A 14,414-nucleotide genomic window follows, 5' to 3' on the forward strand; every position below is an offset into this window, starting at 1 on the left:
TAAATTTGGTTTATATAAATTCATATTTAAAAACAAATATAAACTTTCGTCATAATAAAATATGTTATTAATAAGCATTCAACAAAAAACTCCGCCTATAAATTCAGAAACCGTGCCCACGGAAGATAAATCGCAATGTGCAAGTGCGCCCTAACGAAAACAGCGCGAAACTTAAAAATTGAAAGCCAATTTTCTACAAAACTCACTAATTTCAATTTTATCAAAATTTTGATCAAAACTAGGCAAAGTGAGTCATTATCAAAGTTTTGTTTCATTATCAGAGAAAAATGAAAAAAATAAAATGTCGAATTTCACTCGAAAAGACCAAAAGCCATGACTTTTTGCATTCATCAGTGAAAACGTCTCGGGAGTGCCAAACGGCACAAGGAGATGAGAAACATGAGTATATGACGAACAAAAATGGAAAAAAGTGATGAAATATACAACAAATAAAAAGGAGAGAAAGAAAAGAAAAAGTGAATAGTAAGAGAGTGTTTGGATCGAGGAGGTTGCAGTGATGTAGATGGTGATTCATCGTTGAAGAAACGGACGAGTATGTGTTCTAGTATTTTTAAATTGAAACAAATTGGTGATAACTTTTTTTTTTAAAGTTAGGTATAAAATTAGATATCAAATATCATAAACAACTCTTTTTCAGAAGGGTGTTTTCGAACAGAAGAAAATTTCTATTTAATTCGGTGTAGTACTAGAACTTGAAAAATAATTCTACCAATTTTTAGTTGGAATATTTTCAACTACTGAGTTCCTAATTTGATGAGCTCCGACTCATAAATTATTCTAATTATTCCGGAAATTTTAAAACAAAAAAGCGACGAACTGTCCGGTTCTGACATGTCCTTCTCTTTTCTTTTTTTGCTTTCCGTATTTTATTGACACAACGGAAAAGGCGAAATATACAGAAAAATGAGGAGAAAAATGAGAGGAAGAGTCAGGTAAATAATGATGATGGTTTGTAGTGAAGCAGTGAAGGAGACATAGGAAAACAGGGAATGGAAGAAGAAGAAGAGGATTAGAGGTAATAAGAATGTGTGGACCTACATCATTGTTAATTGAAGGTGTAGAAGCATTAAATGTTGTATTGCTCCAGATGACTCAAAATGGCCTTAGAGCAACGAATTTCGTAAGTTACATAAAAGTCAAAATTTCAAATGGTGGTTCAAAATTTTCAAACACAAAAGCTACCAAACTTTTGTACCTACATTTCGACTTAATACAGATTATGCGTTTTCGAAATTTTCATTCAAAGTTTTGGCAAACTGCAAATTATCAAAAAACTTTACCATGTTTTTTTTCTGAAAATTTGGCACTTCATGTGAAACTGAAAAAAAGTTCAAAAATATTTTAACTTCAGAAATTTTTTAAAATTTTTTTATTTTTTAGGAAATGTTTTAATTGGTACACCCATCCGCTTTTTAGTGTTTAAAAAATGCATATTGTTACAGAAGAAGCACATAGTTAAACACTTTCATGTAAAAAGTTTTCCGAGTTGAAAACGCCAAGCAATATTACAAAAATAGACACGATTTGTGACGAGTCAAGTCAAATTCCAAAAATTATTAATAAAATCACAATTGCTTGAATATGAATTAGAAACCCATTTCTATGTATTCACGACTGTTCCAGTAGATGTTCCCGCATGAGAAATTGAATAATGATGTTCCAAGTGTTGTGGTTGAACAAACTCAGCCAGGCATGTGTTACATCGGAAACGTGTTCGATGCACACTGGTGACGTGGATTGTGAGATCCTTGACACGTGGAAATGAGCATGGACAGATCACACAACCAAATGGACGAGCTGGATTGAATGGAGTAGGTGATGAATCACCTGTTTCTGTGCCACCTGAAAATTGGAAGTTTGGCAGAGAGCCATATAAATTTAACAAAATAATGGTTGATTCAGGAAAAAATTAATACCGTTAGTTTCGTCGAGCATACTACTATTCGGACTTGGCTCTCTCGATTCTTTTTGTGAACTTGGCATATCTAGAGCACTAGCTGACGTGCTCTCTTCTCCAGTTCCAATGGCTTCCTGTGATTCTTGATTTTTCTGACGAATGTGATTGTCAACTGAAAAAAAGTATTGCAACGGTTTACTCAATATTTGGCTTAACAAGCTTTTCAGTTTTTCCTGACATTTATTTTTATTTTTATCTATGACATTCTTTCCTAGAGTTTGCTTCAATTTTTTAAAATAATTTACAACAGTCGATTGATAGTTAGCTATGTCAAATACTTTTATATGCCAATACTTTTCTTGAAAATTTAGACTCACTATCAATCAGGAAATTTTGTAGAGTATCCCCTGAATTGAACATTTTCAAATCGGGCTCATGCTCCTCATTTGGGGTGACAGATGAGTTGATAGTTGGAGTCGGAGATATTCGATGTCGTTTCCCCAATACCCGATTGACTGAAAATTGCATTTAAGTGGATTAGATTAATAATATTTATTCCATATATCAAATTTTCCTGTTTTCTTTTGACATTTTCAAATGATTTTCTTACTTCTTTTGTCAGTTCTGGTAAAATTTTTAGGATGTGTTCGCATTTGCAGTTTAAAATTTGAATTTTGAAATTTCCAACAAAAATTGTAAGCTCACAATTTGGTGAAAAGCTGAGCAATTCGCCGAATTTGCCCAATAATATCGTAATAACATTCTATCCTCATAAAAATTGCTCATCATTTCGTTGTTCTAGCCATATTTATCAAATGAACCATTTGTTATTTTTTTATACAGGGTTATGGATTGAAAGTGCGGTGTAAAAGGTTAGGCGGTTGGAGCTGCGCCAGGTAGTCCAATCAAAAATAATTTAATAGACCAAGAAAGACGTTTTCTTCAAGATTTTGAAAGTGAGTGATACTTTAAATTGTGTAGTTCTTACCATCATTCGTTGGTAAATCCAATTGACTTAAAAAGTTAACAAGTATCTGATTACTAGAAAATTCTTTCATCATCATAAAATCATCATCGTCCCTCAGATTTATCTCATTATTTGTATCAATTGACAAAGTTTCTTGTTTCGTAATCAAATTATATTCTTTTCCATTCGAAATTGCTCCCATTTGATAAAGAACGTTCGGATGTTTGCAACGAAGATGTCGGATGAAACCACTTGAACCGTTATCGATTTTATAGATTTTCTCACAATATCGACAACGAATCATATTTTTGTGATCAGTTGGAAGGGAGTATAGGTTGATATGAGACATTTCTGAAGGTTGAAAAGGAAATTTAAATGAATAAAAAGTTCCGAGATGGAGCAAGTAGAGCGCATAAAATTCAATGAAATCAAAAGCCAAAAAAAGCAATCAATAAAAAAAAAGAGTAAATAGTCGCAGTTAAATTTGCGTTTTTGTGAACCGGTACAAAGATGAGCACTTGTAAACTAGCAATGAATTAGGAACATGCATTTCACCTTCTTTCAACTTAAAATATAAAAAATTATGTAAAAATGTCTTAAATATTTTACTAAGGAAAGGAAGTCAATCTAGTATCGGACTTTAAATTGAGACGTATGTCATTTGAAAGCTTATGTTTAGACTAGATCACCACAAAAATTTCAGCGGCGGAACTCAACTCTGAACCCCTGAAATCGCCATCTGAAAATTTTTCTCTGCGCCCTCCTAGTTTTCAATACTATTTCGTACTTATTCATTTTACTTATACAAAAAATGATTTTCAATCTTTATAAAATGATTACAAACATTGAAAACAATAAAATACAACGGTTGATGGCCGAATGTAAACGCTTGGAATAATGAAATAAAGGTCTCGTGTTCGATTCTTTCAGTGAGAATAATTTTTTTTCTTCAATTTTTAAAAACTGCAATCGGGCCCTTTGTAAAAAATTGTAAAATTTTGTAACAATGCTCAATTCGAAGAAATATGTAGCTTTTTGCATGCCCGGATACAAAAAAATAGTTTTGGAATTTTTTCAAAAAAAAATTTTTTGACCAAAAATTTTGTGTCCAATGGATCGAAAAAATTTCAGATTTTTTTCAAAAAAATAAAAAATTCCAAAAAGCTCCCACATTGTTTGTTAGACCCTAAAAACCCCCAAAAACAATTTCTAATCTCTCAGAACCCCTTTTAAGGCCATTTACTTGACATAGAAGCCAGCGAAAAAATGCACTAGAGCACTTTCAGATGGCGATTTCAGGGGTTCAGAGTTGAGTTCCGCCGCTGAAATTTTTGTGGTGATCTAGTCTAAACATAAGCTTTCAAATGACATACGTCTCAATTTAAAGTCCGATACTAGATTGACTTCCTTTCCTTGTAAGATGTATCTGGTCAATTCTCTTATTTTCTAGCCTTACTTATTTGAAAGTTAGGATAAAAATGTACTAGCAGATCACTCAAAAACTACAAAACCCAGTGAATAACCTAGACTATAAAAAAATCAAATGGGATGTGGATAGTTCTCTCCTCTTTTTTCTGCGTATCACCTATCCAATCCATTGAAATATGAGCACAAAGCCATCGGTATGGTAATGGTGGGAATCGTATCAAGTAAAAATGGATAGAAAAAGGGGAAAAAGAAAAGGAGAGCACACAATAGGATGATTTGAATGGATGGGGATGGATAGATGGATGGGGTGGAGGTGAATGATCAATCGTGTGATATATTTTGAATAGATTGCTGATAGGAGAATGAAGATGATGATGGAGGAGGATACTGTAGGGATATGAGTAAAGATCATGGACCAAGAACATCTATTTCAAACAGCTTTTTAAGTCGTCGAAACTTTCAGTTAAACATTGTTATTCTAGCAAGCAGTATTCTAAATCCGTATTTCCTCTATTAGTCTTGCATGCAAGACTAATAGAGGAAATATGGTAGTAGTTTTGTTTTCGAAAACACGTACTCAAAGGCGCACAGATCTGTTAGGATAGTTCCCGCAATGTATGGTAGAGCTTTAAAAAAAATCTCTGCGGCGGCTATTTTCCCATTATTTCAAAAGTTCTTGATCGATTTATATTAAAACCAACTTCCTTGATTTTTCAAAGCTTTGTTTTCATTTTAATTTCTGTGTAGGCCACAAGTAAACGAAAAGGCAACCGCCACTATGATAAAAAAAGGTGCTCTTTTTTGACGATCTCTATTAAAAAATAATTCTCATTGTCATATAAGAGATTTATAAATCTCAATGTCCCCTACAAGAAAACCCAGATTAATTTAAATCAAGTTACCTGATTTCTTATCTACCAAGTGTAAAGTAATGGAACCTAGAGATGAAGGGACAAAGTAATCTCCCTATCAACGGAAAATGTCTCTTCGAATGAAATTGATACCATTTGACACAAGAGAAAGGCGGCGTCACGGATTGAGACTTTTTTTGGATTCAAGCGAACACAAAAGTGAAAGTGAAAAAGAATGGATAGGATTGTGATGATAAGTACAAAAAAAGAACTGTTGATAATGGATTGTGTAATCATTGATAAGTTGTCGTAGGTACTGTAGCAAGAATTTTAATCAGTTCATCAGGCTTTGAGGATCTAGATCAAAAATAACAGTTAAGGAGTCGTTGAAAAGTGTTAACCAAATATTTAAATTTAAGTTTGTACTAATTTAGACATAGAAACGTTAATTGAAACAAAGATCAAGCAACTAGCCACTAGAGCTCACTAATTGCTATGTAGATCAAGCGATTTCCTCCTAAATAAGAAACTGGAACAGTTAGGAATTTTAACTCTCAGGAATCTAAACGATTTGCCATAAAATATTCAAAAAAACTACAAAAATCAAAATCTATGAAAAACAAAAAGAAAAAGATGGAAAGTGCTGATGAAAAAGCGTGGTCCAAGGGAAAAGAAACGACAAGAGAGACGGGGGGATCGGATTACTTTGTTTTAAATTGATGGAAGATTAAAACAGATAGGATCAAAATTTTGGATAAGTGATACAATTATTCGATAGTTCATTGAGCGTATGGAATATGCATTCATGTATTTTTGAATCATTATACTTAGGATACTCAGCATATTTAGAAAATTAGTTTTTTTTTACATATGAACATGCTTTCAAATTAAATAAATTAAAATACATAAAAAATCTTATTAAATTTCCAAAAATCTATCATCTTCGGTAATTCTGTTTTTTTTTTCAAAAATTGATGAAAACTTGAAAACTACTGTAGAAAACGCCTGTATCCAATGAATTAATATTTTGAATTAATAAATAATAAAAAAAATAAATAATGAAACAATAATAATATAAAATTAGTAAAATGATGAATTTATTAGGAAAAATCAATGTCTTTTGGTCAGAATTCTGAGTAGGCACAATGAGCTCTGACAGGTGAAAATCCAAAAGAGCCCGTCGTCGCTAGGGAGCAGAATCTCCGCGGATCATTAAAGCCCGTCTCGAGTGGAAGATTTGTAGACGGACGATGAGAAGAATTGAAGTGTCTGAGATGCTCAATCTCCAGTTCTAAAATAGAGGAAGCTCTGGAGAGGATATAGATGGATGGATGGGGCCCGCCTGTGACGTGGCAACCGGATACACTTGTATGTGTCGTTGGTGTCCCTTGGGGATGTCTTTCTGTGCTCCTGGCTCTTCTTTTCTTCTTTTCTGCAAAAAGAGAGAGTCCGAAGAGAGTCCAGGGTCCTTAAAAGGGAGAAAGAAGAGGCAAATCTGTGCACATAGCAGGAGATCCAATGTCTTTTTAGAGACTGACACATGAATGTGAACACTTTTCTAAATGTGATGGGAAGGGAAGGGAAGAGAAAAATAAAATGAGGTACTTTAGTTGAAGAGCATATGAGATTTCAAGGATTACTGTAGTTTTGGATCTGAATTCTAGAAACTTTGAACATATATTTTGGAGTTGTGTTTTGAATAAAACAAACAACTAACAAATATCGCCTCCCATTTTTCGGGATGTCTCCAAAATTGGTATTTTAGGCAAAAAATTGAAATTTGCCCAGCCCAAAATGACTAGCCACGCCACCCACTTTTGAACCAATAAACGACATAGAACTTTCCACAATCCTTATGATTGGTTAAAGCGGATGATGCTATTCGCTGATTGGGCGTTCAGTTCTCATTTTGGAGCGAATTCAAATTGGAAACTAAAGAAAGGTGCTTTTCTTCTTCCACAAATTTTAACATATATCTTTTTTCGAATTTCTGTAGTTCAGACTATTTTTGGTATTATAAAGCAAAACCCCAATTCACACTACTTCAATTTTAAATTTATTACGAGTCTATATTATAACGTATGACGTCATAAGAATGCCAATCAATAATGGACATTTTTTCCTTTTTCAAAAAAAAAGAAGTCTGATTCTAAAAGTGACGTCACTGTTCCGATAAGCCTAGTAATATAAATTCAATTTCTAATTACATATAGCGAGTTTTTCTGTGTCTTTATGAATATTTCCTTATCCTGTAAATTGAAAACTACGAAAATGTTCCCGGCAGTACAATAGTTTGCAGAATACTCGCAATTTACTATCATCTAGAGGGTTTCCCTCTCAACCATGAGCTGAGCCATTAAGATCCAAAGTGTTGTAAACCTATTCTTCTCCCCCTATCACTTTTTCCAACATCCCCCACTCTCTCTCTCTCTCTCTCTCTTTCACAAAACTTCCCCCTTGCACCATCAATCATTTTCCTAGATCCTAGAATATCAAGAATAAGATGCCAGTGTTTCTGATTTGCATATGTAAGAAGTTTCACACGGCTTGGTACTGTAGCAGCCGAAAAAGTTTGAAGAATTTTTCGTATAAGAAAACACTTCCAGACAAAATTGTAAGTAATGCAATTATGGCAAAGGTGGAACTGTATTTATAAACATTGTAGATTCATATTCAAGCTGTTACCGGGTTCCAGAAAAATGTCGAATCATCGATTTTTTTAAATTATGACAATTATTAAAATTTTTCCGATCTTCAACATTTTTGGCGTTACATGAATTCAGTACTGACACAACGTTGTAAATTTACATATTTAGGCATGGGTATATTTACCCGTACAAGCACCAATTGGGTAGAATACCAATAAAAGGAAAGTTGTTGAAATTAATTAATATTATTATCGCCAAATTTTCAAAATTGTGTTTCTAATTTCATATTCCCTTCTTGATTCTTTTAACTGAATTTTCACATATATTCCAAATCACTCACATTTTCCAGTTTCATTAGCTCTTCGAACTTCCGCAAGACTCGCATCGATGTCTTTGATAAAATCACGAACTGGATAATCCTTATGATGATTTTTGATATGTACTCTTGCATTATCCCGTCGGGAATGAATTTTCAGACAATACGGACAGACACATGCTGAAAATTTACAAATGTTTTTTAAGCGCTTTACTGAACAAAATTGAAGCTGATTTTGAGCTGATTTTTGAAGAGTTTCAGAAACAACCTGCAAATAAGCTTTAACGAGAATCAAACTTTTCAAATTCCAAATTAAAATATTCGTTGGCTCCCCGAAGAATTTGCAGCACTTTTTTCAGTTAAGAAAACGATCAAACATTCTTACACATTTAACATGAAACAACTGCCGAGTTTTTTTTACCTCTAGCGAGATCTTCACTTGACAGTACCCAATTGATAATCTCTGATCTTGATCGACTTATGAAATCTTCTCTCGCTGAAATTATGACGACATTATATTCTTTTCAATTCTTGAAAATTTCGTATTGTGATATATTCTTCCCAAGAGGAATCCTCCAATGCACTATAGTTATTTCATCCTAAAAAAGCTTCAAAATCATCTTCCAAATGAAAAGTTCATATGCACTATTCTTTTTTGAAACAGCAAAGTCATGAGAAAATTTATTAGTCAGAGCCTAATTTCCGGTTACTTACGTGTTTAAATTGGACCAACAAGGAATTAGTTTCTGATTGTGAAAGAAAAATAATCAACTAACATCTTTTAAAAATCTTCTTTGAATCTTTTTGAATCTCTTCGCCAGGGGTATTTCTTAAATAAGGTCTTCCAAATCCTGAACTGATTCTAGCAATAAATTCCGGTGTCAATGGCCCAATGCCGTCATCATCAATGTGTGGAAAACCGTCAGAGGACATCTGAAAGTTTATAAAACATCCTAAACTTTGAACATTATTATTGTCGAGACGGAAAAATGTGTTCAAAATATTGTTTAAGTTTGAGAAACTTATAGTTAAGTTGAACCAACCAAATCCATAAATCGTAAAAATCGTAGAAAGTTTGTGCCCGCGTCTAAAGATTGGACTGTGCAATGTCCCCTCAGATTTTCTACATAGCGCTATCTAAATTTGATAAAATCGTGTGAAAATTGAGAATAAAGTTTTTTGAGTATGCTGATTATGAATATACAATTGTTTTCCGTGTCACAGTTTTTCGATCTTTGATGTATCAAAAATTAAGGGGATCTTGGACGTGCACACTGTACTTGAAATGTTGAAGGTATACGGTAGCATAGATCCTATCCTACTCTTTCAGAGAGTAAACGTCAAAGCCTTTGGTAAACAGAAAATCGAAAAAGTAACTGAATTATAAATCTTCTCTAATCAAAATTTCTTCAAATTTAGTTTTCCTAAACACCAAAAAACGGCTGTGCGGGGCAACCAGGGCAACCAAATAGGAAAAAATCAGGGGCGCAGAGAGAAGAGATGTGAATAAGGGAAAAAGAGGACTAAACCAAGTGGCAGCTATGACAGCCGAGTGTCTCTCTCTATTTCTCTCCATATCTTTTCCTACTTTTCACTAGAACGTCGCAAGACTCCGCCCATTTTGCCTGAACCCCTTGCACTTATTATCTAGGCATTGAGATATGTTTCTGATAAACGTTGTTGAATGGAAAATGAAAAGTACATAATGACTGAAATAATAAAGAAACTCTTGGCGAACTGATTTGAATTTCAATGTATTTCCCTGAAATGTTGAAGTGGCTTACTAGGGAACCGTCACAAGGTGCCTATTGGAGTTGCATATGAGACCTATGTCATTCGATAGCCCATGTCTTAAAACGGTTACTCGTAAATTTTTAGCTGCGAAACTCTAGAAACAAGCTCACGACGTGCTCTCAACGATCCTAAAATAGTACTATAGCAAGGCGAATTTTTCATTTTTCGTTCAAATAAAATAAAAAAAAGTTTCTTCAAAAACAATTAAATACCAATAAAATGTTGGTATATAATGTTTTTTCACAATTTTGAAGGTGAAACAATCATTTTTGCTGAAATTGGAACGAATTGTTGCTTGCACATGCTCTTACAGAGCACAACTTTGACAGCTCCAATCTTGTTGCACAAGGAAGATTTCAAAAAGCTATCAACTGCAAATCTATGAAGCACATTAAGAACAACATTTTGTTAGTTAAAAATTTGTTTTTATCTAAAAGAACTGGGGAACTAGAGCAGTTTTCGTTAAGTGCGCTTTCCCACTAAATTTTGATTGATTCCCACTCTGAAATTCTGAGAACACAAAATTTGCAACAAAATGGCTACGGGGATTTTCAAAAAAATTAGTTTGAAGCCAGATATTAATTTTCAAAGTTTGGAAAATGTACTAATTTTGCATATAAATGGTCAATTCCATTTAATCTCAAAATGTGCTCTAAAAGGTATGACTCAAAATTCCCTTTTTTGTCTTGAACTCGGCGGTTATTGAAGTTTTTAGAATACCATTTTCATGGCTAAAAAGCGAATGTGGTAAAAAAAATCACCGTCTAATTTTGGGTATAAAGTTAATTATCTAGCGTTTTCAACTCGATTTAGGTATTTTGAATTCTGTGGACGAAGAGATTTGGTGAAACGTTTTAAAACAAATTTTGAGTCTAATAAAGCAATAAAAAATTTGACTACAACACTCCTGTAATCCCAAATTATGCCCCAAAAGGTTAATGGTTTTTGTGTCGTTGTAAATTTGGGTAAGAGTTTGGTAAAAGTTGGGTCAAAGTTTGGTTACTTTTTGGCGCAACCGAATTCTACGTTCGATTGTTATATAGATTATTTAGGCGTAAATCCAAAAACTAAAATGATTTTTGTTTTCATTTCATGTCACCTTTTTTACCGATTTTTCTCATTGAGACCCGAAGAACTCGGGGGATGTCCAATTGGGGGGATTACCAACTCGGGGGATTGGCCCCGCCCACAGAACCGTGGCTTGCAATACGCCCATTTCTGCAACTGCCGCACGGTTTTAAAACTGTATTTTTCTCATTAGAGCGAGAAACAACAAGAAAAAATAATTTTAAAACTGTGCGACAGTTGCAGAAATGGGCGTATTGTAAGCCACGGTTCTGTGGGCGGGGCCAATCCCTCGAGTTGGTAATCCCCCCAATTGGACATCCCCCGAGTTCTTCGGGTCTCTTCTCATTTACTCATTTATAATATTGTATTTTCAAAAGAAAAAGCACACCGAATTCCGCGAACTTGTCCATTTCTGGTGTAGGCACTGTTTTAGATTTATTACAAGAAGACCGGCAATACATTCGTCTCACTTCAAGACTTTTATAAATTATTTTTCAAGATCGGTATATTTGGTGAACTTGAAAACTACACCCTCTCGTAGTTTTCCTCTACATGGGACACACATTCAACCGAACAATGAGTTTTTCGAGTTTTTATTTATTTTCTCTTTATTGTTTGAGACATCACATCAAACAACGAACAATATTTTCATCAGTAGATTTTTAAGTGCCGGCATCTCGTCTCTTAATAGTTTTAAAACTTACACACATTTTACTTTCCGAGTGCTCAGATTTTCCCTCGAAGCTTCATCGCATTTACTATTCCAAAAATTTAGTTTTACTGTACCTTTTAACTTATTTTTTTAAGATCGTGTTGAATATTTTGAATATTTTTATTCAATAAACATATTACTGACAAATAGTTAAGTGATTATGAAGTGTCTAATCACTTAACTGGAATAAGTATTTAAATTAATTCCATCATATTTTTGATGCAAAATTGAGAAAAGTTCTGATTTGCTCCAGAGTTCAATGGCGGCGCCCCGTGGTCTCTTTTAGTCATAAGACAACTATGAACAAAAACTGGGTGCTCCTTGATGCTGAAATTGATAAGATAAGGCAAAGAGGAAATGATACCAATTGATACTAAATTGTTTGTATTTTTGTGTACCTGTGATGTTGGTCAAATCAAAAAATGGAATTGAAATATGAAAAAGTATATGGAGCAGTTCTTTGTAGTTTTGTAGTCATGCAAAACACTCAAAATCAGAAAATAATACAGTAATTCACAGAAAAACGCCTGTAAGTAACTCCCTCATAAACTTTTAGAGTACACCGTACAACGTTTTGACAACCTTTCGCCTACTATGTTTAAGTTAATTTAAAAAATACATTTTTGATAAATTCCCAGATGGCACCAGCAGTACTAAAAAGAAAGATTGGACTTTATACACGGAAACTTTTTTCATTTACTTGTTTTTTATTTGAAAGTGTCTATTAGGCAATTGTATGTAGACCTATTTTCAGACATTTACTGTTAACAACAGTACTTTTTGTTTCGCACTTTTATAAATTTTCAGTGACTAGTTAGTTTTAACTATAGATTAATGAATTAATGCATTCAAAATTATAAAACTTTTCAATGTGTGAAGTAAAATTTATCATTTGTTTTGACTTTAAATCTTATAAAAAATATTTGAATTCAGATGAAACCGTGTCATACAACGGAAATTATTTGCAATATTCAATTTATTTATTCACTGTTTCTTTGTAGGCTTTCACTAAAAATTAGCACATGTTGGCGGAAATTCTGGAATGTTTTCAAGTCAAAAAAATCTGAAGTTGTCTTCACTTATATCAATTTTAAAAATTCAGTTTTTTTTTTCAAAAAAATCTATATAGTTTACAGTTAGTTGTGTGCTTGTCTTAAGTAAAAGTCAAAATAACAATTCACTTTTTGTAACAACTTCACATTCTTCGTAAGTAGTAAAAAACTCCGAATTAAAAAATTTCAGATCAAAGTTTTCCGCTTCAAATATATTTCCGACAGCTAATTGTTTTGTAGGAACATTTTAAAAAAATTTCCTTTGAATGGCTTAGGCGTAATTCGGCGGTTCAAAAGCTGTGCTATCTTCAGCTAGCTGAAAACTTGAATTTGGTTTCAGAAAATTTATTTACATTTCAAACAATTTGTGTTTTTCTCAAATAGTGGTTTCCATGATCTTTTCGAAAAACTCATAGAACACAGGCAAACAAAAACACATTTTTTCAATAATGATCAAATACACCTTTGAAGATCGAAACAAATCGAATAGTATGAAAACAATGACGTCATCACGTGGAAAGCGTGATTTGAAACTGATGAAAAATGGTGTCACGTGGTGTGGTCAGTGTCTAGAGAGAAAAAAGAGAAAAAATAGAGACAGTGTCATGGGAAAATAGAAAGAGGGAGGAGAAGAAGTGATTGTGAGAATAGTTCAGTTATTGCCTAACTATCTGTTTCTCTTCACCCTCTCTTATTCTCTTGTTTTTTCTTCTTGGTGTTCTTTTTATTTTCTCATAAGATCAAATCATTTTTGTCTGTTCTTGCATCATCTCTTTCTCTCATTGTGTTTGTCATGTGTTTTTGGTGGGTGGCAGAGAGTGGTCTCTTGAAGTGAGAGAGAGAGAGAGTAGTTATGATTGTTGTACCACCACGTCACGGGTGTATAGTTTCAGAACGTATATAACATGATGATTGGCAGAGGATGTTGAGGCTGAAATTGGTGATTCTCCTTCGATTTATTAATTATACGTTTATTAATGTTAGATTTTAAAAGATTTTCTATTGTACAATCTTTTTTTGATTTTGATTATCTCGATACGCCAGAGAGAAAAATACCCCTTATATAATTGTAATTTCACAAAATTCAAATATAATATTAAAATTTTGGTTTTACTTCTTGTTATCATATAATCTGAGATGAAACGAATAATTTAAATTGTATTGTTTTCCCGATTTTTTAGTAATATGCAGTATTTTTTTTAAACTTATAAGTGGAGGAGCTCTTGTGGAGTTATTTCAAAAATTTCTTCCATAATTCTAAAAAGACCCAATATCTTTAAAATTTTAATTTTTTTTTCAATAAAAAAATACCGTTGTGAAAATCGGCAATTGCTCAGTTTTGTAATAATAATAATAATATTGGAAGTCGATTAAACAAACATTTTCTTAGAGTTTTAAATTTTCTCAAACTTATGATTTAATTATTGTAGGGCTTTGAAAATGCAAAATTTACCTAAACTTTTCAAAGATTCAAAATTTTGAAAATATTTTAATTTGCCAAAAATCCAATTAAAAAACATTTTTTCAACCCGGTTTTAGTAAGGGTAAGCATAATCCTCACTGGCGCAACACTTCAAATAATATTTCCATAAAATTAATATTGGATAATTTTTAGATATATTTTTATTATGTTTTTCGAAAGAAAATAAAAATTTTTCAT

At 32.9% G+C, this 14,414-nt stretch overlaps 2 protein-coding genes, 1 long non-coding RNA gene and 2 other non-coding genes across 8 annotated transcripts; 3 read left to right on the forward strand and 2 right to left on the reverse strand.

Moving 5' to 3' along the window:
- Positions 1 to 493: 493 nt before the first annotated feature.
- F29D10.7 lies at positions 494 to 554 on the forward strand. The gene has a single exon (NR_050334.1). It is a non-coding gene; the product is annotated as an Unclassified non-coding RNA F29D10.7 (non-coding RNA).
- A 60-nt stretch (positions 555 to 614) lies between these two features.
- F29D10.6 lies at positions 615 to 706 on the forward strand. The gene has a single exon (NR_050335.1). It is a non-coding gene; the product is annotated as an Unclassified non-coding RNA F29D10.6 (non-coding RNA).
- Positions 707 to 1,377: 671 nt separating this feature from the next.
- ztf-26 (C2H2-type domain-containing protein) lies at positions 1,378 to 9,067 on the reverse strand. Of its 3 annotated transcripts, none has more exons than NM_001026331.4 (6): positions 8,905 to 9,067; positions 8,550 to 8,624; positions 8,153 to 8,308; positions 2,296 to 2,433; positions 1,938 to 2,090; positions 1,378 to 1,863 (listed from the first exon to the last, which is right to left on the reverse strand). In NM_001026331.4, exons 1-6 carry the CDS (start codon positions 9,059 to 9,061, stop codon positions 1,622 to 1,624), a joined length of 921 nt encoding a protein of 306 aa, NP_001021502.1. In that variant the 5' UTR covers positions 9,062 to 9,067; the 3' UTR covers positions 1,378 to 1,621. The 3 variants fall into 3 exon arrangements, with proteins under 3 accessions (NP_001021502.1, NP_001359708.1, NP_001021503.1); NM_001373222.3 differs by having other exon boundaries at positions 1,474 to 1,863; positions 8,550 to 8,727; NM_001026332.2 differs by lacking the exons at positions 8,153 to 8,308; positions 8,550 to 8,624; positions 8,905 to 9,067 and adding an exon at positions 2,907 to 3,238 and having other exon boundaries at positions 1,475 to 1,863.
- A 2,741-nt stretch (positions 9,068 to 11,808) lies between these two features.
- Positions 11,809 to 13,338, reverse strand: F55H12.7 (uncharacterized protein; the record flags this gene model as incomplete). 2 transcript variants are annotated; one of them, NM_001263989.4, is made up of 2 exons in its annotated part: positions 11,809 to 12,029; positions 13,218 to 13,338. In NM_001263989.4, 2 exons carry the CDS (start codon positions 13,262 to 13,264, stop codon positions 11,897 to 11,899), a joined length of 180 nt encoding a protein of 59 aa, NP_001250918.1. The 2 variants fall into 2 exon arrangements, with proteins under 2 accessions (NP_001250918.1, NP_001250919.1); NM_001263990.1 differs by lacking the exon at positions 13,218 to 13,338 and having other exon boundaries at positions 11,897 to 11,992.
- Positions 13,339 to 13,733: 395 nt separating this feature from the next.
- linc-84 lies at positions 13,734 to 14,413 on the forward strand. Its single transcript, NR_101593.1, has one exon. It is a non-coding gene; the product is annotated as a long non-coding RNA linc-84 (long non-coding RNA).
- Position 14,414: the final 1 nt, after the last annotated feature.

This window comes from Caenorhabditis elegans, chromosome I (genome assembly GCF_000002985.6).
Source record: "Caenorhabditis elegans chromosome I".
Taxonomy (NCBI): domain Eukaryota; kingdom Metazoa; phylum Nematoda; class Chromadorea; order Rhabditida; family Rhabditidae; genus Caenorhabditis; species Caenorhabditis elegans.

Bases quoted from the DNA above. Each gene is read 5' to 3' on its own strand.
- ztf-26 (NM_001026331.4), bottom strand. From the start codon at position 9,061: ATGTCCTCTGACGGTTTTCCACACATTGATGATGACGGCATTGGGCCA. The intron at 2,434-8,152 runs GTGAGTGATTTG...TGCAATTTTCAG, and splicing joins AGCTAATGAAACTGGAAAAT to TCAATCGGGTATTGGGGAAA. The intron at 2,091-2,295 runs GTGAGTCTAAAT...ACTTTTTTTCAG, and splicing joins ACAAAATTTCCTGATTGATA to TTGACAATCACATTCGTCAG.